The 27,842-nt window shown below is 35.3% G+C and overlaps 1 protein-coding gene across 1 annotated transcript in view; it reads right to left on the bottom strand.

The window, feature by feature from the left end:
- Positions 1-27,842, bottom strand: part of LOC146003828 (uncharacterized) — a 110,243-nt gene that overhangs the window by 47,886 nt on the left and 34,515 nt on the right. The window contains exons 4-6 of the mRNA XM_083142253.1: positions 25,438-25,582; positions 22,561-22,728; positions 18,057-18,213 (exon numbers count right to left, since the gene is read on the bottom strand). Of these exons, the coding sequence (XP_082998379.1) occupies positions 18,057-18,213; positions 22,561-22,728; positions 25,438-25,582 (470 nt within the window). The remainder of the gene's footprint in view (positions 1-18,056; positions 18,214-22,560; positions 22,729-25,437; positions 25,583-27,842) is intronic.

A 27,842-nucleotide genomic window follows, 5' to 3' on the forward strand; every position in this document is an offset into this window, starting at 1 on the left:
TCCCTTAGCCTTCTGCAAGAGTGCAAGGAACTTCGGTACTTTTCCACTTGGAGAAATGGTAGCGTGGGAGTATTGTGTATCACGGTTCTTAATGGTCCTGGTCAAAGCAAACTATTGTAGGTGGCAGCACCCCTGTTGAGTCCCCACGGTTTTGATCGGCAATTGTTCTCCCATTTAAATTTGATGCCGAACGTGCTACTATTACATTAAATTGCAAGTTTAATGTCATCTTAACCTCAGAAATGATGTCTGAACATGATAGTTGATTAATCAGTGCTGTAAAAGTAAGATTTTTGAAAAGACGTTCGTCAAAAACAGGAAAGATATCGGAACTCAAAAGAGCCTTAAAATTTGCACAGCACTCGTTTACGTCACTTTCAATTTTCACAATTTAAGTGATCTTCTGTTGTGAATCCGGTAAAGAATAATGCATAATAATTCCACGCGACTGTACTTTTATTTTTACAGTTGTTTCTAATAACTGATTTTTTTTCACGTGATATCATACTTTTCCACGTAGCTAGTAAATATGGTCCTTTGTTTTATATACACACATTTATCGTCAAGAATAGTTATTACAAAAAATATGTTTTCTTCTGTTTCATGTCTCGCAACCTCTGGGGCTATCTTATTTACAGGAATTATAATTTTAAAATTGTTGTTACCGAGAAAAAGAAGGACGAAAATACGAGGGGAGAATATCTGCTTAATACAATGAAAACATACGTTACTATTACATTATCGGATAGGCCATAATGCCAGTCATAGTGTATAATAATATATATCATGCGTTTACGCACTTAATACATTTCTTCTTTAAAATTTTGGGAGTTTCTTCCATTCCTACTCCCGCCGTTGAATTACACATGCATGCTCGCAACCAAAAAAAACAAAAGCATAGTGTAAAAATCTAAATTTTTGTATTATCGACACATGGAAGCTAGAGACGACCAAATGACGTCAGGTTTAGTGCTCTTTGTGCATAAACATACTATATTTAGCTCGTTTTCGCAACCATTCCGTTGCGCTTTAATATATTAATCCTTAGATTTAGAAGAATGTAATTTTCGGAAACTTATGACTGGCTACATAATCTTAAAGCTTTGCTAAACCAATTTTTATTATCGATTTACACGAGAAATTCTTAAATTCGTTGAAAATAACTTTTGAATAGCCTTCCCATTGGAACTCCAATGTAAAGCTTAGGGCAACCAAATGACGAACGAAATTATTTAGGGACAAAACAGGGGTGGCGCCGCCACCGGAAAAGTTTGGCAATGAACAGCCCCATTAAGCCACACCAGGGGCGTACTGGACTGAATGGCAAAGGGGCATTTGCTCCCTTGTCCGTTTGAACTTTGATGTCACCAGGCATGGACACTCCGGGGCCGACCTCTTCCCCAAATTTTACGAAATTATACTTGCTCTACATTGAAATTTTTAAGTATTCATTCATTTAAGGGTGTTGAATTTCAAAATTATACTAATTTATGTTTATTGCCTCTAGTTTTTATGTGATACTAAACGGAACTCTTGCATCGTTTGTAGACAACTTAAGTTTTCATAATCGTTTCAACACCGAAAATCCTTAGTCGTATTTCGAAATTTGGTATAAGTGGCGAAAATGGCGCATGAATTATACCAGAGGCGTCTAGTGAACGTATGCGGTGCATACTGCGCGTGCGTCAATTGTGGGAAAAAGGACAGCTTGCTCTGGGACGACATTCATGAGCATTTCTACATTCTAATTTCTTCATATAGGAGAAGTATTTATTTTACACGAGAGCGCTGAACTAAGCTTATATTACATTTCTTGGATCTGAAGTGACGCATGTTACTTCAAAAAGTTATTACTGCATGCTTGTAACAATTTTCTCCTTTTCGAGGTGTTAAAAACAAAGCATTGGAATGCTCCTAACGTGTCACGCTGATCACGCTGACATCTCGGGAGAGAAATAAGTACACGCACCATTACATATGATTTTAATCAGCGACATTCACCAAATAGTTGAATAGTGAAGAATATTGGAAAAAGTATCTCAAACAATTACGTGACACTTCCTTTGGAATGAAAAATTCTTCAGTGACGAGGCTAATTTTTATGTTGACGATGAAGTTAATGAAAATAATATGCAATACCTGTGATTTGCCCAGCCGAAAGGTTGTTGCTGGTAAGCTAATGATGTGGTATAGTGTATGGAGAACTGGAATGGTTGGTCCATATTCAACAACGGAACCTTAAATTGTGAGGGCTTCTTGAATTTGTTAAGTGAACAGGTTTTTCATCCTTGCTTACGGGATATGGCACTTTTCCAGAGTTTTGAAACAGGACAGAGAGTGACCACACTATATGGACATTGTGGCAATTTCTTCATGGTAAAGTTCTAGGTAGATTGATGGGCAAACAGGAATCTATTAAAAGGCCTGCGTATTCCCCAGATCTAACATCTTACGTGGTCTTTTCCCTTCAGAAACATTTGAAGAGAATGGTGCATGCACTAAATGTCCGTGATATTGACCATCTGAGAGAAGGCATAGTTGCTGCTTGCGATGTTGTTGCACCTGCTACATTGCCAAATGTTCTATGTGAGTGTGAGAGACATCAACGAGTGTGCTCACAGGAACACTGACAACATTATAATGTGCATATATCGTAAGTGAAAGATATGCGTATAACTTTTTGCTGGTTAAATATATGTTGTATAAACCTTCGTCACTTCATTTCTCGTGAAATTCTAGCCTGATTTGATACAGTATGTAACATTCTTATTCGTACACCCGGATTTTCAAAGAAAATGCTTTAATATCTGAAAGTAAATACACTCTATCAAAATTGTTTCTTTACAAATCAATAACTAATATCATTAGGAACATAAAATCTTACCCGCATTCTGTATAACCAATGACAATAATAAATTAAATGAAACTGAAAGAGAAACATGCCATTTTTTGTACAACTTTTCTATTCGTACACTTAATAATATAAAAGAAAAAAGTATATTCAGAGCAAATTGACTGACAGTTCTAATACTTTGATGCGTATCCTTTGGCTTCAAGTACTGCTTCACCCCTGTTCTTCATAGAATTAACCAGTTTCCGACATGTTTCAGAGCTTATTTTATTCCACTCGGCTTTCCCAACAGTTTTCAACTCTTGTTTGGACTTGGCGCCTGCTTTATGGACTCGCCTTTTCAAAATAGCCCATAAATGCTGAATGGGATTTAAGTCTGGACTTTGAGCTGGTGTTTGTAGTAGTTTGGGCACATTCCATATTAGTCAATTCATATTAACTCGCGCCTTATGCTTACTGTCATTCTCTTGTTGGAATCTGTAGATAGGCGACATGTCCATTTTTTGGGCACTCTGCTTTACATTGTTCTTCGATATGTCCAATTAGACATATGCATCCATGATACCACCAATAAACTGGATGGTACCTACACCTTTGGACGACATACAGCCCCAAATCATTAATGACCCACCACCGTGTTTAACTGTTGGATCTGTGTTAATGTGATCATTGTCTATATTTGATTTTCTCCAGACCCTATTTATCCCATCTGACCCGTATATATTAATCTTGGACTCGTCTGACCATATGACACTATCCCAAAATTCCTGGTCCTTGTGGATGTGCTCTTTCGCGAATGAAAGTCTATTTCTGCGATTCACCTTATTTACATACGGCCTCTTTCGTGGTATTCTGCCATGATATCCATGCTTCCACAAGGCACGTCGGACAGTTTGATCGGACATCGTCTTACCAGCAACATTTTCTACTAACGGTCGTAACTGAGGAACACTTAGTCGGGGGTTTTCTCGCACTCTTTTTAAAATAAAGCGTTCATCACGTTTATTCAACCGTCTCTCTTTTGGTTTTCTCGGCACATTCTGTGTTGAATCTTCCGCTAAATTTGTTTACTTTGTATTGAACTGTGGAGTGTGATTTATTGACTGTTTGTCCAATTTTTTCTTAACGAATAGCCTCTAAGGGCCAATTTTATAATAACATCCTTCAGATCGGAACTAAATTCCTTCACCTTGCCCATTTCGAACACGCTGATAGATAGATGATAGGCCTACAACAATACCTACGCCAGCATTCAGCTTGACGGGGAGCGCGCCTACATGATCAAACTTGTTACGAAGTTGCAAACTGCACGAAATCGCCCGAATAGCGGTGGCGCTGTATGCGAAGAAGATTGAAACTCTTGACTGTACGAATAACAATGTTGCATGAAACAGCGTGTTTTTCTCTTTTCACACAAATTATATGCTCTGTTTATGTACTTTGAACACACATTTTTATTGACATTTGTTTTTGAAACCTTCATTAATATTAATTTCCAGGTACATATGAAAATGATTATATTTACTAGTAGATATGACATTTTTTCCTCGGAAATTCTATGTGTACGAATAACAATGTTACATACTGTATATCACATCACCCCCTTTCCTTTGAAATTTTTGCGTTGAATTCAATATGGCGGTCAACAATATGCCGGATCTGCGCTTGACACACACGGCTAGGGATCTCCCTGTGCCTAACCTATTTCTTTCATGACCAATTATACCCAGGATAACTCCTTCACATTTTGTAGGGAGTGTTAAGGAACATTTGACTCTTCATAGTTCATGTAATGGGGCTTTTATCAATCACATAGTTACACATATTATTTTGTATCTTCTGATCCCATTGCAGTCCCAGAATGATTTTTTGGTATGTTTTAGAGTATGGTATGAGGGACCAAATATATTTTTTTCACGATTTTTGGTGATGACATGTTTTGAGATATTCAAGATCAAAGGTCAAGGTCACGTGACAAAATTATATTTTTATCCAAAGGTAGGTTTGTTATATATAAGTGGAAAGCTTGTTCAATTCCCCGTACAATAAGCTTTATTTGATCTTCCTAGGCGAAATAGGGTCGGAGTTACGGCAGGTTTAGTATAGCTAAGCGGGCTCAAAAAGGGCAATTTATGCTAACTTTGACCTTGAATAATTTAACAATTACAAGACGCACGAAACTAAAAATTTTCATAGTTACCAAGTTCCATTCATAGTTTCAACTCCCCAAATTTCATTAAAATCGGAGATGGTCAGGTTGTGGGCTGTGTTGATTTCATATGGAATGACTCATATGTATTTTGTTCAAAGCACTGTGAAAATGATACATTTTTTGCTGTGAAAGTTGATTATATTCCATAACATTCTGACTAAAGGGTATTTTATGACAGACAATGCAAGATGTTATTCAAGCAGGTACCTGTATTTTGCGAACACTTATCTGACACAGCAAATGTAAATTGTGTGTATGTTATTTTCATTTCATCTCGATTTGGAGATGGCGTATGTACATGTGTATGTGTGTGTGTAAATGTATCTGCCATTGTATTCTCTTAATTTTTTTTCATTTATGTCAAATTCATTTATGTTATATACTCGTATTTGATTTTAGTATTATAAAGATATGTATTGTAACTCTTAAATACTATAGTTAGGGGGCAGAGCATCCCAAGGCTGAACCTCGCTCTATTTCTATTCTATTCTATTGTAAAAGTACTTCCCTGACAATAAGAAAACAGGAAGTGGGCATATTCAACTGTCGCTGTGAAATTTACAACAAATTAAGAAACTTAACTATTGAGCACAAATATGTACTCAAACTTTTTAAAAAAAGTACCACAGTAACATTAATAAACTACGGCGTAGTTGTATCAACGTCGCCTTGTAATCAAGTGGTTCCGTGTTCGATACCCGGTGGAGGCACATATTGGTTCGGATCCCACTTTAAACTGTAGTTCCAGTCCCGATTAGCCTTACTGTGCACAAAGTGGACTTAAAACACAAAATCAAACCAATCAAACCAAGCCATCAGGGAGACCCCACCCATCTCAACCAAAACCGAACCACTCACAATGTACCTCCAGGAATCGAATCCGGGACCTATTGATTATAAGTCGACGGTGTTACTATTACGCCATCGAAGAACCCATGAAACTGGGTACGTGTGGCTGTTCACTGGTATGCATTTAAGTTCATTCCTTTGCTACAAAATAAAGGTGCAGCATTATTATTATAATTTTAATGTACATAGTTACATACACCACGCTCACACACACATATAGATCTAATATAGTGTTGGCGATTCAGTCAAGAGCTGGCAACGTGATTTACTAATTACATTTTATACGTAAATTAGGTGTAATTTTCTTAGCGTAAAAACCCAAATGTAAAAAAACTAATTTTCTTTCGTAAAATAGTAATATAAAAACTGCATTAATTATATTAAATTTTAAACTTTAATTTTCTTACATATTTCAGCACAAAATCATTATTTCCTGAAGACTGTTTATACAGCCACCTCACGCCCTTACCCTCACTAACATATTTTTAAAAATTGAGAAACTTATTGATATGTACACTTCGCAACATCTTATTTGACCGCCCGGAAAGAATTCTAAGTCCAGAAATCGTAAACTTAGCAACATTGCACTTCGGCTCCAGGTGAGAGTAGCCAACTTTGAGTAGGTCCTTCCACTAGACGAAAAACGCTGCGGTGATAGGTTGTCAATTTAACACTTTCCATGAACTTAGAAACTACAAACCGCTATTACGTATAATACACAATCAAACAGAAATAATAAATTGTAAAAAGAACCTTTGAGGGATATTTACGATTCTGCTTGCTCGACTTGAAATTTTGGGGGTTTGAAACACTGAATAGAGTATTTCTGCACCTGGAGGAAATTGCCATCAAGTTTGTGCAGATAGAAGCAAATTTGTGAGGATTTTATGCGACATTTTATTTACAATACCTTGCATAATATCGAACAGTTCTCAAAAACATATATTTTACACGACTTGTCTAGAAAATGTGCTTGAAACACAGGAAAGTGGGAGTCTTCATAAACGTCAACATGTTTTTAAGGGTATACGTTATTAAGTTAACGTAGAGTAGTTGGTGAGGCGCTGCTATTCTTATTTTTCGTCAGGCGTGAAAGGTCGCTGGTTCAAATCCCACCCTCTCCTCTTTCTTTTTTATTTTTTTTTTGTTTGCTGAACAGATACCGTTGATATTAGAATATTTAAAAAATGAATCCGATGCACATTTGAGAGACGTCCCTTCTGCGCATATTTCCCCATAGAAGTGGGAGATTTCCAGGATTTAAAGTTAAAACTTTTCTTTTTAGTTATTGTTCATATGTTGTGTTAACACACACATCATGATTCATTCACAAATCACATATATGTATTCAGGATGCAAAATGTAATGTTATTTAAGTTATGTATTGTTTGTTCTTCACTGACACCTAAAATATTGATTATTTGATTTCGATATACTAAACAAAAGATATACAGTTTTGTTAAGTAAATTGTGCAGTACTGTAACGAAGGAGAGCGTTTAATGAGTTCAAATTGCTAAGATTGGTAATTGTATGTCCGTTCCTTCGTAATGACTGTTTTCAATCCCCTCACCACCATCTTACCATGCGTCTAAAACTAATAGTAAATAGTTAATTAACATAAGTAAATTGTTATTGCGACGGAGGCCGATTCGATAAGAAACTACTAATAAGTGTTTATACCTAGGTATAGTGAGTGACAAACAAAAAATTCAAAACCTCATAATGATCATTAATTCCTCACGGCTTTGTATCTAAAATGTTTGTCTTCTTTGAACAGAAAGTACGAGTATCAGATATAACAAACTTTCCGCACTAACTTTGCAATGTTCGAAACCACCATTACAGACTTAGCTGTATGTAACTTGATTCTGCTCATTCCACGTGGCATGTGGCTTCCTCCTATCATCGAAATAACTTTCTCTTACTATTTCCTTTCCTCTCGTGTAGGAAAATACAGAGACCGTTAACTTCTTAGCACGGTGCATAAACTTTACACCCACCGATATACTCCTGAAAAAAATCCTGCCTAGGTGGAGAATCGAACCTACGACCTTCCTCGTGAATATCAAGCACGCTACCTCTTCTCCAGATAGCTCATGTTAAAATTTGCTACCAGTTTGAAGAAACCAATTCACACATAATGTCATTTCTATAATTTCCTCATGGCAATTTTCATGAGGAAACGAATTCAGATAAAATCGAGAATCGCTGAAAGGGAAAAATGATGAACATGTCTATTGGCGTTTTGTCATATTTTGTAAATTGTGTAAAAATTCCATGTTTTGAACAAGAAATCGTTTAGTTACGAAGTATGTTGTTGTTTGTTTAAAGTAGGAACAGGAGAGCAAAAAGGAGTAATTTGAACCAGACCCCGTTTGACAAGAAACTTCAGCTTTTTTCCAAAGACTGTATGGAAAGAGAGAGGAAATGGATATTCAAGGTATGAAATATAAAATATGTTTGAAATTAAAACAATGGAAACCTTGAAAGATAATACTAACGAACTTCAAACCATGAAAAACATATTTTCGTGGTGGAAAACTCCAAGTCATTTTCGAAATATGAACTTGATTTTTTTTCTGTATTATAAAGTGGAGATATGGGACAATACGATCCCTCAGAAAGAGAATTTTAAGTAAGCTACCTCCAACCTTTTCAATGGTCATAATTACTAATTAGGGTCCGGAAGTTGATGAAAAATCTACTTTTTTTCTGACCCTTAAGAACAATGCTAAACCTGATATCATGTCCGTTTCCCTTCAGTTAGAGCCGGAAAACACTTTCTATTTTACATTTTGTTTTTTGCATTTTTCGGCCTTTTTTGGCTTTTAGTTTATTTGTCAGTATTTTTAACAGTTTTTGTTGCATTTTTACTTATTTTTGAGGTTTATTTTTCTCGTCCCCTGTTGTTTCGTGCATTTTAAATGCTTTTACTAATAAAACTTACATATTTAGATTTCTTGACATGGTCCTTTTAGCAAATCCACCATCAAACGAAAATACGGTAGTTTTAAAGTAAAATTAGTCACAATATTAAATGCAATTACACTCTGGTATACGCGAAACAGAACTGTATTTTCGGATGCTGGCAGACTACAGTATCATAGAAGGCCCACTCTGAAAGGAGATGAATTGTTTGATTTGGTGTTTTAAGTCAACTTTATGCATAGTAAGGCTAATCGGGACTGGACCTACAGTTTAAAGTGGGATCAGAACCGAGCGCATAAAATAACGTGAACCGTGTGGTGTAGGGGGATCATTTGCTTATGGAATGGAAGATCATGGGTTGTTCAAACCTACTTTTTTTGCAAAATATTTTTCGGGAAGTAAACGGCTTTGGACAAGAATGCTTATCTACGTTTCTTGGATATTTCCGTTGATATTTATGCGGTTTATGTCCAGCATTTCCGGATGCAGAAAGTTGACATGTAAGTTCTTAATATGTGTTAACTTATAACAGCTGAATGAAAGGAAAAGTATTTCCTAAAATCCTGCCAATCACTGAAAGATTAAAAACATTAGTAGAAGCATTACTTGAGGCATGCACAGTGGCGACGATTATGGAGTGTGGAGGGGCAGATGACCCAGCACTCTGTTAAACATTATCTACCAAGGGAAAGAAACTGTCCTTGCCCTCCCCCTCCCCCACCTTGCCCCATCAGTTTTGAAACCCAATCGCCGCTACTGAGCATGCATCGCATAAATATTTACAGTAATATCATATAATATTATATTACGTTATTAGAACACTTCGTACTCGGTAAAAAAAAAGGAAAAAAATAATAAGGAAAGGGTGGGATTTGAACCTACGATGTTTCGATCTTGACGAAAACAGTAAAAAAAAAGCGAAAGTGTTGTTATCTAACCAACTACTCCAGGCGATTGCTAACAGAAAGCTCAGTAAAACACGTTAATCTCAGTTGAAGCAATATTGTGCCGGAGTTTCGAACCATTTTTCGGCAAGAACCAAGGAAAAGACACACTTTGCAGAATCGTGTGGTGTTGCAAAGTATCTTTACTAAACATTTCGCATAAAATCATCATAAATTTGCCTTCTTGCATTCAGATGTGACCGCAATTCTTTCCAGGTGGATGAGAATCTGTTCAGTGTTTCACAATGCACATACATTTTCCTATTTTCAAATTCAGAACGAAGAATCTTGAAATATTTTCCACATTCGTATTTCTACTTAACATTTTTTTGTCTACTCATATATTTTATTACTGCTTTAGGGTATCTTTACTTTATGGAATGTGAAAGAATGAACAAAAAAAATCACAAGAGCGTTTTCATTCAGCAAGAAGAAATGTTGCAAAGTTGGCTACTCTTAGTTGGCTCTGAAGCGCTATGCTGCCAAATTTACGAATTCCGGACTTTGAAATTTTTCAGGGCGGTCAAATAAGATGTTGCGAAGTGTATGTCTTGCACTAGTACTTGTATTTATGACATAACGATTATCGACAATTTATTTGCATTGGATTTCAAAGTTTTGTAACAGCTTCAAATATCTTTTTCATGCGTATTGTACACTTGCACAGGCTAATTATGATGTGAATGTGAATATGGCAGTTTGAAAAATTCTAATATAAGAGCACACAAATTCGGAAGGAAAGTTTTTTTAAAACCCTTTTTTTGTTTTCTGCCACTGCCAACTGCCATACATAACAATAACCATCGCAAAAACCAGGTTTTCTCTTAATGTTGATGTTTGATTCTAGTTTTTTTTACGTACTTTACGTTTTATACGCGTTTTCTACGCGTAATTTACGTGTCATGTAGTAAACCCTTTTTTTACACCTAATTGCACAACCCTGATTAGGTCTCCAGGTTCAAGTCTCCAAATAAAATCAAATGTACGCTACTGGTTTAGGTACTTTTTGAACAACCCTCGTATATATTGTGGACAGAGAAGGAGACCTTTAGGCAGTTCAACAATATAGACCTTCTGAAAGGAGCCCGAGCTCATTATTCTCTTTATCTATTTTTTTATCAACAGTTTCGACCAAGACTTGGTAACTCAGGACTTAGCAATTTAACAGTGTTGGATCAGGTCTTGCCCCAAGGAAAATACACAGGGCTGGCTCGAAGTGTTATTTGAGTATTTGCACTTCTTTGTAACTCAACAAAGATAATTCACACTCCACCTGAATGTAAACATCCTTTTTAAAAAGAAATTTCTAGAAGGCTGTGGCTGCAGTGTTTCCAAAACATGCGTTTCGAAAACACTGAAAATTTAGTCAGTAGCATACACGGAAAGAAACTGAAGGCGCGTAAGGTGTATGGGGGTCAGTAGCGTACGCAGGATTTTATCAGGGGGGGTTATTTCTAAAACTTTCTCCAAATTTACATTACCATTGTTTTTTATACTTTAATTAAATAATAATACTCATAATTAATTAATAATACTTATAATTTATTAGCTAAATTACTACTAATAATCCTACTAATACCACTACTACTATTAAGTAGTAGAGATCTACATAAATATAGTATTTATGAAAGCAATAGGACGAAATTACTTTCTAGTCATTCGATTTTTATCAAATTCTGGGAGTATTTTTTTGTATCTTTGTTACGAAATAATTGTGTGGTCAACGAGGTGAGACATTTTAAGTGTGAAGAAAATCCATACAAACAAGAAAATATATTAAAATAAATTGAAATATTGAAAGTATGTGGAAATCATCCAAGGAGCTGCGGTGGTCTGGTCGGTTGAACGTCTGACAACCACGCGGGAGGTCATTGTTCAATTCCCGGACTTGGTTGGAATTTTTCCGGCTTCTTCTCTGCATAAATGTCCCCGATAATTCACATCTGGATTGTCTCACTATTCTTACCAACAAAACATTTTGCAATAGTTAAGCATATTGTCGTTTGAATAATTGTCTAGCCAACAAGATGAGACATTTTTAAAGAGAGACATTCAAACGTGCTGCGGTAAACAATGGGAAGGCGGACTCGTGACTTTATTCTTGTCCGCCTAGCAATTGTTTAACATTAGCCGCCAAGAACTTTCTTTAGTTAATTCTCATTGTTCACACACAAAAAAAATACATGTTCATTGAACACTGGCGTACGTAGAGGGATGGCCGATGGGGTTACAGCCCCTACCGAAATTTTGAGAAAATCAAAATTTTCAAATAAAAATCCGTTAAGAACTAAAAAATCAAAATGCGTAAATGCAAAACCTCATTTAAAGTGAGTCCCGATTACCATTTTTTGTCTTTGAATACAATTTTAATAGACTGAAAAGCTCACAAAATACGAAATATTTTATTATGCATCTTGCCCTCCAAAACGAAACCATGTGCTTTCCATATTTACTATTCCAGCCCGAAAAATAAAATCCTGTGTACGCCAGTGTATTGAAGATTGTTGCAACTGAGATACAAAACAACTTTTCTCTCTTTTAAATCATAGTAGCCCTCATATTTTACTTTCAAGAATTCATGTTAATTTTCAAGCCATTCACTCTGGAAGACGCGTGTTTGGAATGCTGTGCTTTTCTCCGTGCTGCATGGAAATAATAATTCAAATTATTATTATTATTAGTAGTAGTAGTAATAATAATAGTATTGTCCTAGAACTTTTTCTGTGATAAATTGGCCATTTAATTTTTTTCCCCTTATAACACCATTAAGCCTTGTTTCCATGATTATGAAAAACTAAATATGCTGACCAAGGCAGTAATTTATTTTATTAAAAACATAAACTAAAACGTAACGTTTCAACCTTCTAGCAAGGTCTTCATCAGACTCTGTATCAAGTACAAAAGTTACACAAAAAGGGCATTATATATACACAAACATTACTCTCTCCAGACTATTAGAAAGTTGTTTGGAACTTTCTAGCAGGTGGCTTTCACTTTCCAACTGTACTTTCACCTATAAGGCTAAACATAATTACTTTCATATAGAATGTGAAGAGATATTCATATAGAATATCTCACGCTCTTTTTCCTTCATTTTCTCCCTTCTCCTCTCCTCTTTCTCACTTGTCCTTTACACTCTTTCTAACACCTTCTTCCATTCCTTGTTTAACTTCAGTCCCCCATTCCAGTTCATTGTGTCTTCTTCACCTTTCTTATCTATTTCCTTGACTTCCTTCCATTTTCTCACTAACATTCTCTTCTCCCTTCCTATCTGCTTAGCCTCATCCCACTCTCTGTCATGTCCTGTTTCTCTCGTGTGTTTAAATATTGCATTTCTCTCTCTCTTAAGTCGTACATCATCCCTATGTTGTTTCAACCTGTCTTTCAGCGTTTTTTTTTGTTTCTCCTATGTACACACTCTGACATTCTTTACATTTCACTTCGTAGATAATCCCTTCCTCTTCCTCTTCTCTGTTCTCCTTTTTCTTGCTTGCATTCTTCGCTATTCCTAAGATGCTTCTCCCTCCCTTCCTGTAAGTTTTAATTCCCGCTTTCCTAAGCACTTTGCATATCTATATGAAAGTAATTATGTTTTGCCTTTTAGGTGAAAGTACACTTGGAAAGTGAAAGCCACCTTCTAGAAAGTTCCTAACAACTTTCTAATAGTCTGGAGGGAGTAATGTTTGTGTATATACAACCTTGGTGACAATGAAGTTCGACCAGAAAGGAATACGTGATTAAATGCACAGAGGCATAGGCGGTGGAATGGGTGACCCGCAGAAGTGACGCATGTGTGTAAGAGGAGGCGCGCGAGCAGGCAAGAATCGTGATCCCAGCATGTTGCACCCAAGGTCACGTAAAGAAAGAAAACGGGGAACTATACGCGTGACATTGAACTTCGACCAGGCACCAGACCCATACAGAAAATTCCAGATAGTGGCGCATTCGACGGAAGCATGACGTCACGGACACGATAAGGGAGTCCGCAGTATATAAGTGCGTGCTGTGCACCGAGGAACCGCAGTGCATCATCACCATGGCTAGGGGCAAACCTATTGACAACACCGTGAGGAGAAGAGTGGTGGAGTTGCAACGGGATGGACTCAGTGAACGGGAAATAGGGCGCCAACTGAACTTACCCAAGTCAACCGTCCACTGCATTATCAAACACTACCAAAATACGGGTACTACAGAGCCAGGTAAGGCCCCCGGTCGAAAACGCCTGCTGAGCGTGCGTGACCTACGGATATTTAGGCGCTATATCCAGACCAACAATCATGTTTCTGTGGCCGAATTACGACTGTGGACTCGAGAACGCTTTCACATTGAAGTGTCAACCAGAACCATTCGCCGTTACCTACAGCGATGCGGTTACCGAGTGTACAAGGCGAAACGTAAACCCTTCCTTTCCATGTTAAACAAAGGCAATCGACTACGGTGGGCACGAATGTACCGGGGATGGACATTTCGGCAGTGGAACAGGGTTTTGTGGACGGATGAATCCATTTTCTATGTTGTGTACGGGAAAATACGGAAACCAATCATTTGTCGGAAGGAGGAACAGAATGGAGCAAAATGTTATGCACGTCGGGTACAGAAACCTGCGTCAGTGATGGTATGGGGATGCATGACGGCATCTGGGGTTGGCCCACTACACGTCTGTAAGGGCATTGTGAATGCACACGCCTATACACGCATACTGGAGCGGCATCTTCCCACAGTGCGAAGGGACCTGTTCCACAGGCGGCGTCTCATCTTTCAACACGACAATGCCAGGCCTCATACAGCGCTGCTGACAAGAGAATGGTTGACTCGCCATCACGTGCGAACTCTGCCATGGCCACCATCGAGTCCCGACCTCTCGCCCATTGAGAATGTGTGGCGTGTTCTTAAGCGACGTGTGCAACAGAGGGGACCCACGACAGTGGCTGCTCTTATCGCCTGCCTGCAGGAGGAATGGCACCGCATCGATGTGGAATACCTTGAACGACTCGTCCGCAGCATGCCCCGATGCATTGCCACAGTTATTCGCCGACGGGGCGGCGTCACACCATGGTAAACAGGATCCCCTCTAACAGTGGTCGAACTTCAATGTCACGTGTAGATGGACGAAAATGTTTTATTTTGTGTGGACACCATACATTGCTGCGTTGCAGCGGAAATTTATGTTTTCCTTTGTTCCATGTAGCCTGCTGAATAAAATATGTTCAGCATATGCATGTGTTCTCCTTCTTTCACAACGCACTCCTATATTTGTGACTGGTCGAACTTCATTGTCACTAAGGTTGTATATAATGCCCTTTTTGTGTAGCTTTTGTACTTGATACAGAGTCTGATGAAGACCTTGCTAGAAGGTTGAAACGTTACGTTTTAGTTTATGTTTTTAATAAAATAAATTACTGCCTTGGTCAGCATATTTAGTTTTTCATTGTTACTTTTGTACTTGATACAGAGTCTGAAGAAGACCTTGCCAGAAGGTTGAAACGTTACGTTTTAGTTTATGTTTTTAATAAAATAAATTACTGCCTTGGTCAGCATATTTAGTTTTTCATTTTTACCCTTAGCATTTTTCGTAATATTTCACAAACTCAAGGATGGGTTAAACCCGTAACCCACCCTTGCGTACGCCACTGATGGGGGTATGGACCCACACATTCTCAACCTCGGCTATAGTGAAAGATCAGAACCTTTACTCACCCACGTAGTAAATTATTAAAGACCTGGCGAAATATTAATAAAAATAAGGCACTCTTTGAACATTTTATTCTATCAATACAAATCTTATAAGCTCAAACACAACATAGCAGTTATTCTTCACTAAATTATTCCTTTGGAAGAAGAATGAGCAGGTTTCATCCGAGCACATAAATATCACTAAATATCAAGGTCAAACAAAGACTTGAGTGTTGCTATAGAAAGTCAAAGCAATTAGTAAATAAAGTTTTACTTCATTGAACACTAAGTTACACACAGAACTCCTTATTGAGGCATGGTAGTCAATATTAGCATCGAAAAAACAAGAGATGGGTATATTGTGCATTTACCCTAAAAAAAATTATTAAACCAATATAGTGATGACGTAAACATTATATGGACCATTTTCTTACTTAGAACTCCCTTACACTTCACGTTAATTTAAAATTCCATTGTCAAATAAGATAATATGAAATTATATTGTAAGAACTTAAAGTAAGAATTCGACACCGAATTTTCAAAGAAATTGTGTACACTTGTTTTTAGCATGCTTTTACTTTTTTTTTACAAAATTAAATCGGTACTGATTCTTGACATTTAGTGGCAACTTCGTAAGTTCAATATACCACGTATATTATAGCAGTCATGGCCGTATATATAGAGAAATAATGGATGAGGTTTAACTGATTTTAACGCAAGGACGGTACAACTTTAATAGTCATAGTTTAATTGTTACTATTCATTTATTAATAATCAATTTTAAATTATAACCAATAAAGTTTTCTCTCCAAACAATTACAAGCTTGACATACATAAATTATATTAATCATAAAAATGTTGCTTTTCCAATTAACTTTGTTAAAGAAGTTTTTTGTTGTTGACAAAGACGTATTTGGGTGTGTGAGTATGCTGTTTTCTGTGAGATATTTATTGAACTTTCAACATCTTTTCAACCGATGTAGTGTTTTGAAAAACGTTGAGATGTTTTTATTTTATTACACAATTAGTGCAAACTAGTTGGAGAGGTATTGTATTGTAGGTATTGTTAAACCCTCCTCTTATATACGGCCTTATATGCAGTAACAAAGAGCACAGTACCAGTAGAATCGTCTTCACACTAAAGATTTACAATGGACTTCTACAGAATTAAGTTTAGTGTGCTATATCTGTTCGTAAAAAATTCTGAAGGATACATAGCCTATTACGTTTGACACTATGCTTTCTTTAATTTTGTAATACTAATTCGTAATTGTATTTAAAAATGGAAACATATAATTGACTTATTTTTCAAGGACTTAAGGGAGATGATCTATGTGTTCAATCATCACGCTGTGGACTTCAAATACGCAAAATATACTGTTCAATTAAATAAATAAAATGCGGCTGCAGAAACTACAATATTATTTCTAAAACGTGTTGTTTAACAACAAGTGTTGGGCATCAGGTGTGCAAATAAGGCCTACAGTATTGGACGGAAATCGTGAAAGGCTGCAAATTTACCATTCACCTTCATACGTACTTAGTAGTATTCAATCTACAACCCATGTAAAATTTGCACCAACAGACAAAATTATTCATCAACTTGCAATTTGGCAATCTCCTGATCAGCTTTTCTGGTTCATGAAAAATATTTTTTGTTTGTTATTAAAAAATAAGAACAGTACTTGTTTTGGACAATATGAATTTGCGATTGACATGCAAGTTTGAACGAACTGAACAAACTTGTTTGAGCTTACAATGATCTTCCGAAACACAATTACAAGCTTATGTAGGTTTCCTTTCTTCTTTCTCATTTTTATTTTATGATTATGCTAGCACATGCTAATATTGCTGGTTGATTATGGGAATACCTTTTATATATACTGGAACGTTCGTAGTTAGAATGCTGTTTGAATATTATAATTTCACTTCTTCCTTGTTTCAGTGTTGAGCCAACATTTTGAAGAGAACATTTTGAGATGCTACAAGGAGCTATATTGCCACAATTTCATAAGCACTTTTCATATTAATTTTTGTAAGAAAATATACATACGAACGAATCGCTATTGTTGTGATATTTGAAGGACTGTGAGAATAATCATGGATTATAGCATACTTGTCTTTGGCTGACAATAATCTCATCTCATCTCATCAGTACATATTTATTAATAAACATAAATGTGAAACTTATGTACAGCGACAGTAAATTACTATGAGAGTATAACCATTATAAAATGATCGAATTGAATTTTCTTTGCACCGTCTTCCTTTTGTACTTCTTCATGCATCATGAAATAAAGCTTTCATAATTACTTTTAGTTCAACTTGGAGATCTGTGTTGATATATTGAACATACCCAGTATGAAAATGAAAAGTATTGCTGAAGAAGTCTCAACTTTAGTAAATGATATCCTTGCAGCGAAAAAATAGTTAAAGAAATATCCAAATTGAGAATTCCTCTATAGTTACTGAATGTCACCAGATGGCTTTCGATCAGGAGACTGCAAAAACAATTCTTGCCCGTTATTGTTGTATGCAACAATGCACACAGTGTTTAACTCTTTCTTCTTGGAATATTTACAGAATCAGTTATGATCTAGCTTTCATCTTCGGCTGGTTGGATTGCCTTTTGATACATCTCCTTCAAACCATCAATACCGGGTTGATTGATTTCATCAAAAGCGTCGATGTTCTCCTTAGCTCTTTCGAAGAATGCCGCCACATGCTCGTACCTTGAGATATCGAAATCCACCGCCTGAAATATGGAAGAACAATGTTATGTACAGAATCTCCAATTAGGCTTGCCAACTTTAAAGAATAAAATTCCGGGAGATGTCTTTACAGCTTCAAATCCTTTAGATTAAAATGTTCTGGAAAATTAGTGTCCTGACTATAAGCTGTTATTTGTTTCTTGTCTTGCTACTGTGAATTGTGCAAAATACAAAATCGAATCAACTCGATCGAAACAACTGGTATTACATAAACGTCAGAAAAGGAATTATTGAAGTGACGCTTGTTCTTCTATTCTCATCGGCCATGACGCATTAGGTAAGTACGAGTAAAAAATATATGTTGGTTGCTTTGAACCAGAAGAGAAGTAGTGAGGTGAGATTATATCTTATATACTGTTGGTGATACCATATTGTTAAAGTCGTGTATAAATGGCGCACTGTTACAGAAGGTATTAGTAAAATTAAACCCATCACATACTTACAAATCCAACTGAATCTTGTGCTTGAGAAGAAAAAATAGAGGGTGGGTCACGTGATATCTAAACGAAAGTTATGATTCCAGCGTTACGAGTGTGACTTTCGCAAACAAAATGTAAGGTTCTAGACACGCGATTGGATCGAAAGATTCGTAATGAAGTGATTTCATAGAATTGTGAAGTACTATGTGGTGCCTGCTAGCAAATAATAAAATAAATAAATACTTGAGTATGATGGCATAGCTTGAATGCATGAAAAGCATTAACGAAAATGTCGACGCTTTGAAACTGTAGCAAGGTTTGACTTAATTTGTCTGTGAATTAGCTACAGATGCTAATAAATTTTGTTGATGCCGTCTTCCGTAGGGGGAGTGGTTAGCGCAAAGTGCCTCATCGTTGCGATTAGCCAAAACTGGCAGAAAGGCGACGCTAAATAAAAATATTTAAAAATCAAATTTTTGTTGCTGAAATGTGTAAATTATATGCATTCACAAACATTTAAATCTTACTGCAATTAAAAATAATAATAATAATTTCTAGATTGATTAACTGTGCTATTTACGTGAAGTAGGATCACTTTTTTGTGGAATGCCCCTGATTAAGACGGTGACGTAATCTATTTGTAAATACTCAAATAGTGCATACACAGCAATCTTGTGTGCAATGGATGGAACTATCTATTTTCACTGTCAGGAAAAGTGGAACAAACCTTATTTATCCCGAAGAAACAAACTGTATGCTTAATATTATGGCAGTGGGCGCCAACGTACATGAGACAGTGGGGCCCGAGCCCACCCAATAATTTGTCGTGTTATTATTGTTATTATTATTGTTGTAAATTGCTGTGTGTATGTGATATATATTTGTGGATTTCTTATTGAAATCAGTATGGCTGGGAAGTTGAGGAAAAATTCCTTTTTTTTCCTAGTGTCCGAAGACGAGGCCCAACATAATATATGTTCATTACGGGTCATTGTAGGCCAGAAAAAGGTGGGTTTTATTTGTCCTTTTTTGCCTTTTTCGACGTTTTTTGGCTTATTGGTCTTTTTTTAGCTTTTTTTTTGGTCTTAACGGCTTTCTTTTGCAACTTCACTTTCTTTCGACTACGTTTTTACTGCCCATTCTCAATTCGAATCATCATGAGTTCATCACCTCTTAAACATCCTTTCTGTAGTAAAGAAATAAAAAAAGAAAGAAAGAAATTGGTTAGGCCAAATATGATTCTTCAAATATGATTCTTCAAATTATGTTAATCTAAAAAATATATAATGTCTGAAAGAAGATGCATTTCATTCATATAGTTTTCTCGCACTGTGTGTTCCATACCACCAGAATTTTTTATTTTTTTTATTCATTAAATGTGTAGCCTAATTAAAACTGAAGTTATTAATTAATTTGGATCACATTTATACGTCCTTTTTTCCGTTTTTAGGGTCTTTTTTTATATTTTTAGGTCTTTTTATAGGTCTTTTTTTGGCAATTTATAGGTCTTCAAGTTCCGAGCCCTAGAAATCAGTAACAGATTTTTAAAATAAAAATAAGTTGGTGCACACTTTATTCGTATCTCCTACCGCGAGACAGGTGGCTTATGTTTGTCTTTTTCGAGAAGCCAGACTGTCGGCAGAGTTGATCTCTCGGGTGGTGGGGCGTCAGTGTCGATTTTCTTGGGTGAGGGAAGGGAGGAGTGGAGATAACCAAACACAACTCACAAGGAAAAATTCACTTGAATGAGTTTGGATTTGCGTGAACGTTGGTCTAATGTAGTTGTAGTTTTCTTATTTATCATGGATGAAATTGGATACTCTCGCCCAGTGTTCCGATACAACAGATTTAAAATCGGCTATTGCTGATTTACCAAGTTAGTCTTCAAGTAAATCAGGAGGTGGTTATTTTAGAACGGGATACAAAGAATGCTCGTAGTAGAACTTTTCAAAATTAATCGCAGGGTAAACATCTGTGGCTTTTTTTGCGATGAAAGAAATGTGGTGTTATGTGAAGTATGCAAGGAAGCTCATGATAAAACACCATGAAGTTTCCCACAAGAGGATTCTTTGAATATGGACTCTGGGGGGTCGAACCGATCCATCGACACCCTTCCAGGAAATTGATGTCGTTTATTTCAATATTTTTTTTAAAAAAAGGTTCAATTAGTCAGTATTTGAACAGAATAATCAAAGTATAAGCTGAGTTAGATCGAAAAAAAAAATAGCATACAATATAGGAACCAGGCTATGTTTTCATATTTTACCATTTAATTCAAAGAGTACCTAATAGTTTTCAAAAATTAGAGTTATATATGTGAGGTCACACACTTCACGACTAACATTTCCCCCTAACATTTGTGTGTAAATGTTAGTAACAAAATAGAATAGCTATGCATTTTAGTAAACTGGATTTATGAATTTTTAAAAAAAATATGAAAAACAGTTGTGCTATTTGGTGGATCGAGTAGAAGAATCTTTCCAGGGATATAATAATAATAATATCAGTAATATAGAATAAAATTGGTTTATATTTATTAGTTTATAATAGTTATTATTGTAAGATAACATAATAACCATAATAATTATAATTAGTATTGTTACTGTTTCAACTTTCAACTCTTATCAGTGGCCTTACCCCCCACCCCCTCTACAAAAATTCTGGAAAGTCTAGTACAGGATACACAGCATATGTGCGGGGCTGAGCTCTTATCAAGATCACCAGTTGAATAATTGTTCTCTGCTTACATAGCAGTGAAATGTTACAATCATGCCTGAACATGTTAGAAGACAAGCAAGCTTCCATAGTCATGAGGACAACTATCTTTCAGCTTAACAGGCCTCAGTCCTCTGAATACACAACGATAGAACGTAAAGAAGACTAGAATTTGAAAAAAAAATAATAATAACCGTAGAAAAAACTACGTCTGATGGAAACATTATAATTACATATTTGAATTCACGATAAAAAATGCACTAATGTCACTGTTAATCCCTTACCCATATCGTACGAGAAACTTACTTACCTGAGGGGGCGTGGGGCTCACAGGCCCACACATTTTTTATTATTAAAATTCAAGAAACAATTTTGTTATTCAATCACTGCTTCATTTGTTGTTTATATAGGTGCAGTTATATAATAATTACTAAAATTACCATAATTTATAAAAATATTAGGTACATGGGTGTCACAAACATATTTTATCATTTAGCCTACTACACCAAAAAATTATTAATGTTGCATCAGTACTTTTTATGTTTATATAAGTGAATTTATGTTGTAATTATAACAATTTCATTACCAACCAATTGTAGCACACTGTTACAGGCATGAGTCTCATGTCGGAACATACATGCCAAAAGAGATATACAAAACGCCAAAACTAAATTCTAAAAGCTCCACACCTGAAGATGAGTTTGGGTTAGGAGGGGTAGGTTAGGAGCTTTTAGAATTTAGTTTTGGCGTTTTGTGGGAGCTGGGTGTGCCTCGCACCAAACCCAAATGTCAATTTTCCTCATGTACGTTATTTTTATTATTTTATGAACACAAGGAATACAGAAACATTGGAAGCACCAATGTAATTTATTTTCAATTTTTATAAAAATATTCACAGTTGAAAAAATCGAAAAACAAGAGGTGGTGGGCCTGGCAGTCCCCCTCCTCTACCGCCCTTTCTGGTCAGCTAGTGTTAAGATTTCTTGTGAAAAGAATCATGTTTACTAGTGTTATCTGAAGATACATCCAATACAGAGATCATTTCTTCAACTGATCTAACCATACCAATCTCATCAGTAATTTCATGTGAATGGTAAATATATTCTTGAACTTAAAGGCCAGCATGTTTTAGTACTGAACAAAGGGAAGGGACCACTAGAACAATAAAAATTCTGTTCGAATCAGAAGTATCCATACCTCTGACAAGGATACAGTGACAGCAATGGCGTAGTCGGCGATGGTGATGCCTTCTCCAGCCACCCAATCTTGGCCTTCCAGGAACTTGTCCAGCCACTGGTAGGCTTCTTCTAGTTTGGACACTTTTTCCTCGTCTGGAGAACTTGCACCACCGAACACAACGGGATACTGAAAGGCGGAACAGAAAAAATAAGACTTTGTGCAGCCACCAAAGATTTTTTTTTGTACTCTTGGCATGTGAAATGTTTTTTTTTTTTTAAAAAAATTTATGTTTCTGGTACATATTTATATCAGCTACAACCAAGGTGACAAATCATTGCATACTATTGGGGATAGAAATCTTAATTTACACACACACACACACACACACACTCATGTATACTATATGTATATTGCATCTACATGGTACATGTGAAAATGCCCCTGAACCACCATTTTTAAAATTAAATGCAAACCTGTATCTTTATCCTATTTTGTGAGTGAACAATGTAAAATTGTCATTTTCATAAAAAAAATCAAATATTATACATAACTAAATTAGATTGTAGAAAGTATTTCACACATTATTCGTTTATTTTTAAAAAAATGTATACTTGTGTTTTGCATTGTGTCAAATCCGTGACACCAAAAAACAATTATTTTTCCTTTAACTGTTACATTCCCATCCTCAACTTTACTAGAATATTAAAAGGTAAATTACCTTCTCTCTCATTCTTAAATAATTTATTTTTCATCATTTGACAATTCACAAGAATTAAAATCAATTTATTTTAAGTGAAGAGGCAGTGTTTTGCCTGTCCCATCCGTGACACAAAATTGTTCAGTTATAGCTACAAATCTGTTAAAGTATTTTAGAGGCAGTTATGTTTAATCAACAGTGTTAAGTTTTATATTTCATTGCACGGAAACTGTAAGAAAAATGTTGCTTAACTCTCAGTAGAATAGTTACTTTAATGTAAAAAGTGTAGTCTGCGGGACCCACCCTGATAATGGAATGCCACATAATGTTACATGTATAGGCAAATTCCTTAATATCTAAGCATATGTATTATTAAATATATATAAAGGAATTAATTTGTTATTTTTATACTATGTATCAGATATTTATAAAGTAGCAATCTAAACTTATTACTAGGGCTTGGATTTTTATGACTTAGCATATTTCTTTTGGTAAGGGTGATGTGTTCCCTAAATAGGTCATATTGTGAAGAAACTAATTGAATTAAGGTGCTTTTTAATGGCATATTTTGGCATATTTTGATGGATTTGCGGTCATATTCAGCATATTTTCCCTTTTTCAAGAAATATACAGTCATTTTCGAAGTGGATTCGTTCTTACTTCCAGGTTCACTCGAGTTTTTTTTTTTTTGATTGCAGCAAAATCTTTTTCATTTTTAATTGTAAATTTAGAGAAAGTATTCATTGTGCATTTCAACTCATCAGGGCCCATAAAGTGAACTAAAAATAGTATGGATATGAAAATATTTCAGCATAAGTTAGATATTGATGTTTGAAATAGTTTAGTTATAAGGGCATATTTTCAAATTATAGTGTATATTTTGTAAAATTTTGGGTCATAAGAGGATATTTTATTTTGCATATTTTGGTGATTTTTAGGTCATTAGAATTCTAGCCTTACTTTTTACTTTATGAACTGGTTCAAAATGTAAAAAAAAATACAAAATAGTGGAAACTGCTATATTATGTTCAAATGTTCGTTTAATTTCTGTATTTTATTAATATAAATCAATTTTATTTCATACTTATATTTGTCTAGCATTGTTGTTTTACTATTATTCTGCATATTTTGTCATTGGCTTAGATATGTTAATAGTCTCTTGAAAGAGAGAGAGAGAGAGAAAGCATGTAACACACACACTCTCTCTCTCTCACACACATGCACACACACACACACACACACACATTATTCTTCGTTCTTTCTACTGCATATGTTTTTCTTTTTTTCTTAGCAAAGTATATTTGAATTTGGAACTAATTGCTTATCTTCGTTCTTGTACAACTAGATTGTTGGTGGCTGAATCCCCCCAAGGATTTTGCAGTGTAAAAAAAATGATGGAAGGAAGAGTCAGTTTTGCTTGAACGATTTTAATTCGAAAGGTCGTTCGTATGCCAGTCAAATACTTTCTCCATAATTATTTATTTCTATTTCGACTGGTACGTTCCAAATGCATGCATTAGTCCATCAAAAATAGTGAAGTCTTAGCGCGCGATGATAAATTACGAATTGCAATAGAGCATAGATGTTCTATAATTAGCGTTCATCGATGCCATGAAAATCCTTCCACCTTAGCATCCACAGAGGGCACTTTGTTAGAAACAGAGGTATCAAAAGTTAGTATCCCCACGTTAGAAGTTAACAATTTAAGTGTTGTAAAGTTACTTCTATCGGAAAAATGAACTTCACTCTGTTACAACTTACTTTTAAATGTAGCTACTTATATTTATAATTCCTCAAAAAAGAGTAACTGTACTTGTAACTAGGTGCTTTTAAACACTGAACAAATGAACCATTGTAGTGTTACGGACAGGGATATTAATATTAGTTCTTCTTGACAGGCATGCTAGTGTCTGTTATGGTGTGTGAAGATTCTCACCCCTGTTAAGTTGTACAGTGGGATCCACGAGTATTACCGTGCAAATTGTCCATCACCATGTTCGTGCACTTTATTTGACCCAATAAGAGCTTCAAGAATTAAAAGAAAACTCAAAACAAACTGTTTACAACTTCTGCACCAGCATACATAAAAATTCGTCGCTTAAAACACATAGGATTTAAGAGAAAAAAATAATGAAAATATTCATGGACAATTTGCATGGTAATACTCATACATCCCATGTACCCAAGTTCTTACTTACATAAGCCTCAGCAAATCTATGGTAGAGAGTTCCCATGTCGAAGTAGAGTCTTTGGTCGACGACCGCCCTTTGCTTGGCCTCCGTGGGGTACAGGGAGCATTCTTCCCCTCCATACTGATTTACCAGATACATCAAGATAGGTCGGCTGCAAGAAATTAATAAAAATGTGTGTTATTATTATTATGAGAAGGAGTAAAGAATGGGACACAACTAATATTATACAGGCATTACTACAGAAGGTATCGAGACATAGGTGTCGGGAGGGGGGGGGGGTTTAGCGCCCCCCGGAAATTGTCACAACAAGTTACAAAAAACGTGTTGATTTATTGTCAATAACAGAAATAAAGTTCATTCATATAGAATTCCAACAGAATAATAAAAGTAAAAACGGCATTATATCATAAGAATTTAGTGTAAAATACAGGAACTACCATTGAATTCATAGTTTCACAATTTCCAAAATTCAAAAAAATATAGTTTTATGTAAGAGATCACAAAACATAAACTTTATGAATAAAATTCCCCATAATCTTTCAAGGTTGTTCTTAAACGAGGTGTGTAAAATTTAATAAAGTGTAAAAACTATGATGTATGAAATGTAATAAAAATAATGTGTTAGATATTTACTCAACTTGTTGGTCGAGTAGCTAAGTCTCCCCATTTATGAAATAGGTTATAATAATAATAATAATAATTACAACAACATTTTAGAATAAAATTTCTTTATCTTTATTACTTTACAATAGTTATTGTAAAATAACAATTATAACAGTAGTAATAATAATAATTATTATTATTTCTGCTGCTAATCAAGTTTTACCTATGGACTGACCCCCTTCCCCCTGCAAATATTTCTGGCGATGCCCATGTACCGAGGTGAAACTATGGAAGCTAGACTCGATCTCAGCCTCCATTCTCAGTCTGTTTTAAATACATGATCTCAGTCTCGGTTTCGTGTTGCTGCCGAATGGAAAGTCTGGATCTCACCCCAAAATATTAAAATAACTTACTAAATATGCAAAAATATGAAAACAACATATTAAAGGAAGTAAAAGCATATTTTTGGCGCACTAGACAAAGTGAAAACATATTTTTTGCACATTAAAAGAAATAAAATATATAGCTTTTACACATTAAAAGAAGTAAAAAACAATATTTTTGCACCTTTGAAGAATTGAAGAAGCTAAAACAGTTTTTGTTACACATTATAAGAAGTAAAGGACTTGCACATTAGAAGTAAATCTATTTGTTTGCAAATTTAAAGAAGTAAAACGTATTTTTTGTAATCAAATTAAGTAAACCATATTTTTGCACATTGAAAGAAGTAGAAACATATTTTTGCACATTGCCAGAAGTAAAACCATATTTTTTTTAATTAAAAGAAGTAAAAGCATTTTTAGAATATTAAAACAAGTAAAGAAAAACATGTTTTTTTTAGACATTAGAAGATTTAAAAGCAAGTTTTGTATATTAAAAGAAGTAAGACCATGTTTTTTTGCACATTACAAGATATAAAAGAAGTTATTGCATATTAAAAGAAGTTAATAGCATATTTTATGTACATTAAAAGAAGTAACAGAATTTGTTTTGCACAGTAATCAACACATTTATCGCTGCCTCCCCCTTATTACTATGTATTAGAAATGGCCACACAGTAAGACAATTTTGATTCAGACGAAACTCTCATATACTTTACAATCTAAATTATTGCAACCTCGAACGAGATGATATTTTCGTACATTAAGTCTCGGTCTTGCTTATGTGCCTCGTTCTTGGTTACCGTCTCGGCAAGTCTCGATGGGTCTGATATCGTTCTCGCCCAGATTTTCAAACAATAGTCTCGTCTTGGCGTCGTTTCAAATTTCAAGATATTGCAGAGAAGTATGAAGAACGAAAGAAAAGAAACGAGAGGGCGCTGTTTTTATTATTATTTAGGATGCTACACTTGCACAGCTAATTTGGAGTTACGGAAGGACATAACTACAAGATAATCTTTAGAAAAATAAAGTGCATGAACCGCCCTATGATTCAGACAAACGAGATCAGATTGTGTATATATTGCTACAGTCATGTTGTAGAATATGGTAGTGACTTTTGGACTTTTACATTCAAGAGTCATCTTGTGCAAGTTCAATGTACAGAAAACTTTTCCTTCTATAGATAGTATGTATTCTGTGAATATCTTGAATTATATGTAACGAACGTTGCAAGAAAGAAAGTCTAAAATGATTTTGTACATAATGCAGTGTGGCTACATGGAGGAAAATTTCCCATAGCGATATAATTTTAGGTGTAACGGGAAAATACCAAAATTGCAAGATTCAACCTATTTTGAAGCGTAAAATACATTTTCCACTTTGTCGTTTTGTTTATTGCCCTCCGAATGGACTGTAATTAAAATTTCT

Source organism: Lepisma saccharinum, chromosome 20, assembly GCF_977018435.1.
Source record: "Lepisma saccharinum chromosome 20, izLepSacc3.1, whole genome shotgun sequence".
In the NCBI taxonomy this organism is placed as follows: domain Eukaryota; kingdom Metazoa; phylum Arthropoda; class Insecta; order Zygentoma; family Lepismatidae; genus Lepisma; species Lepisma saccharinum.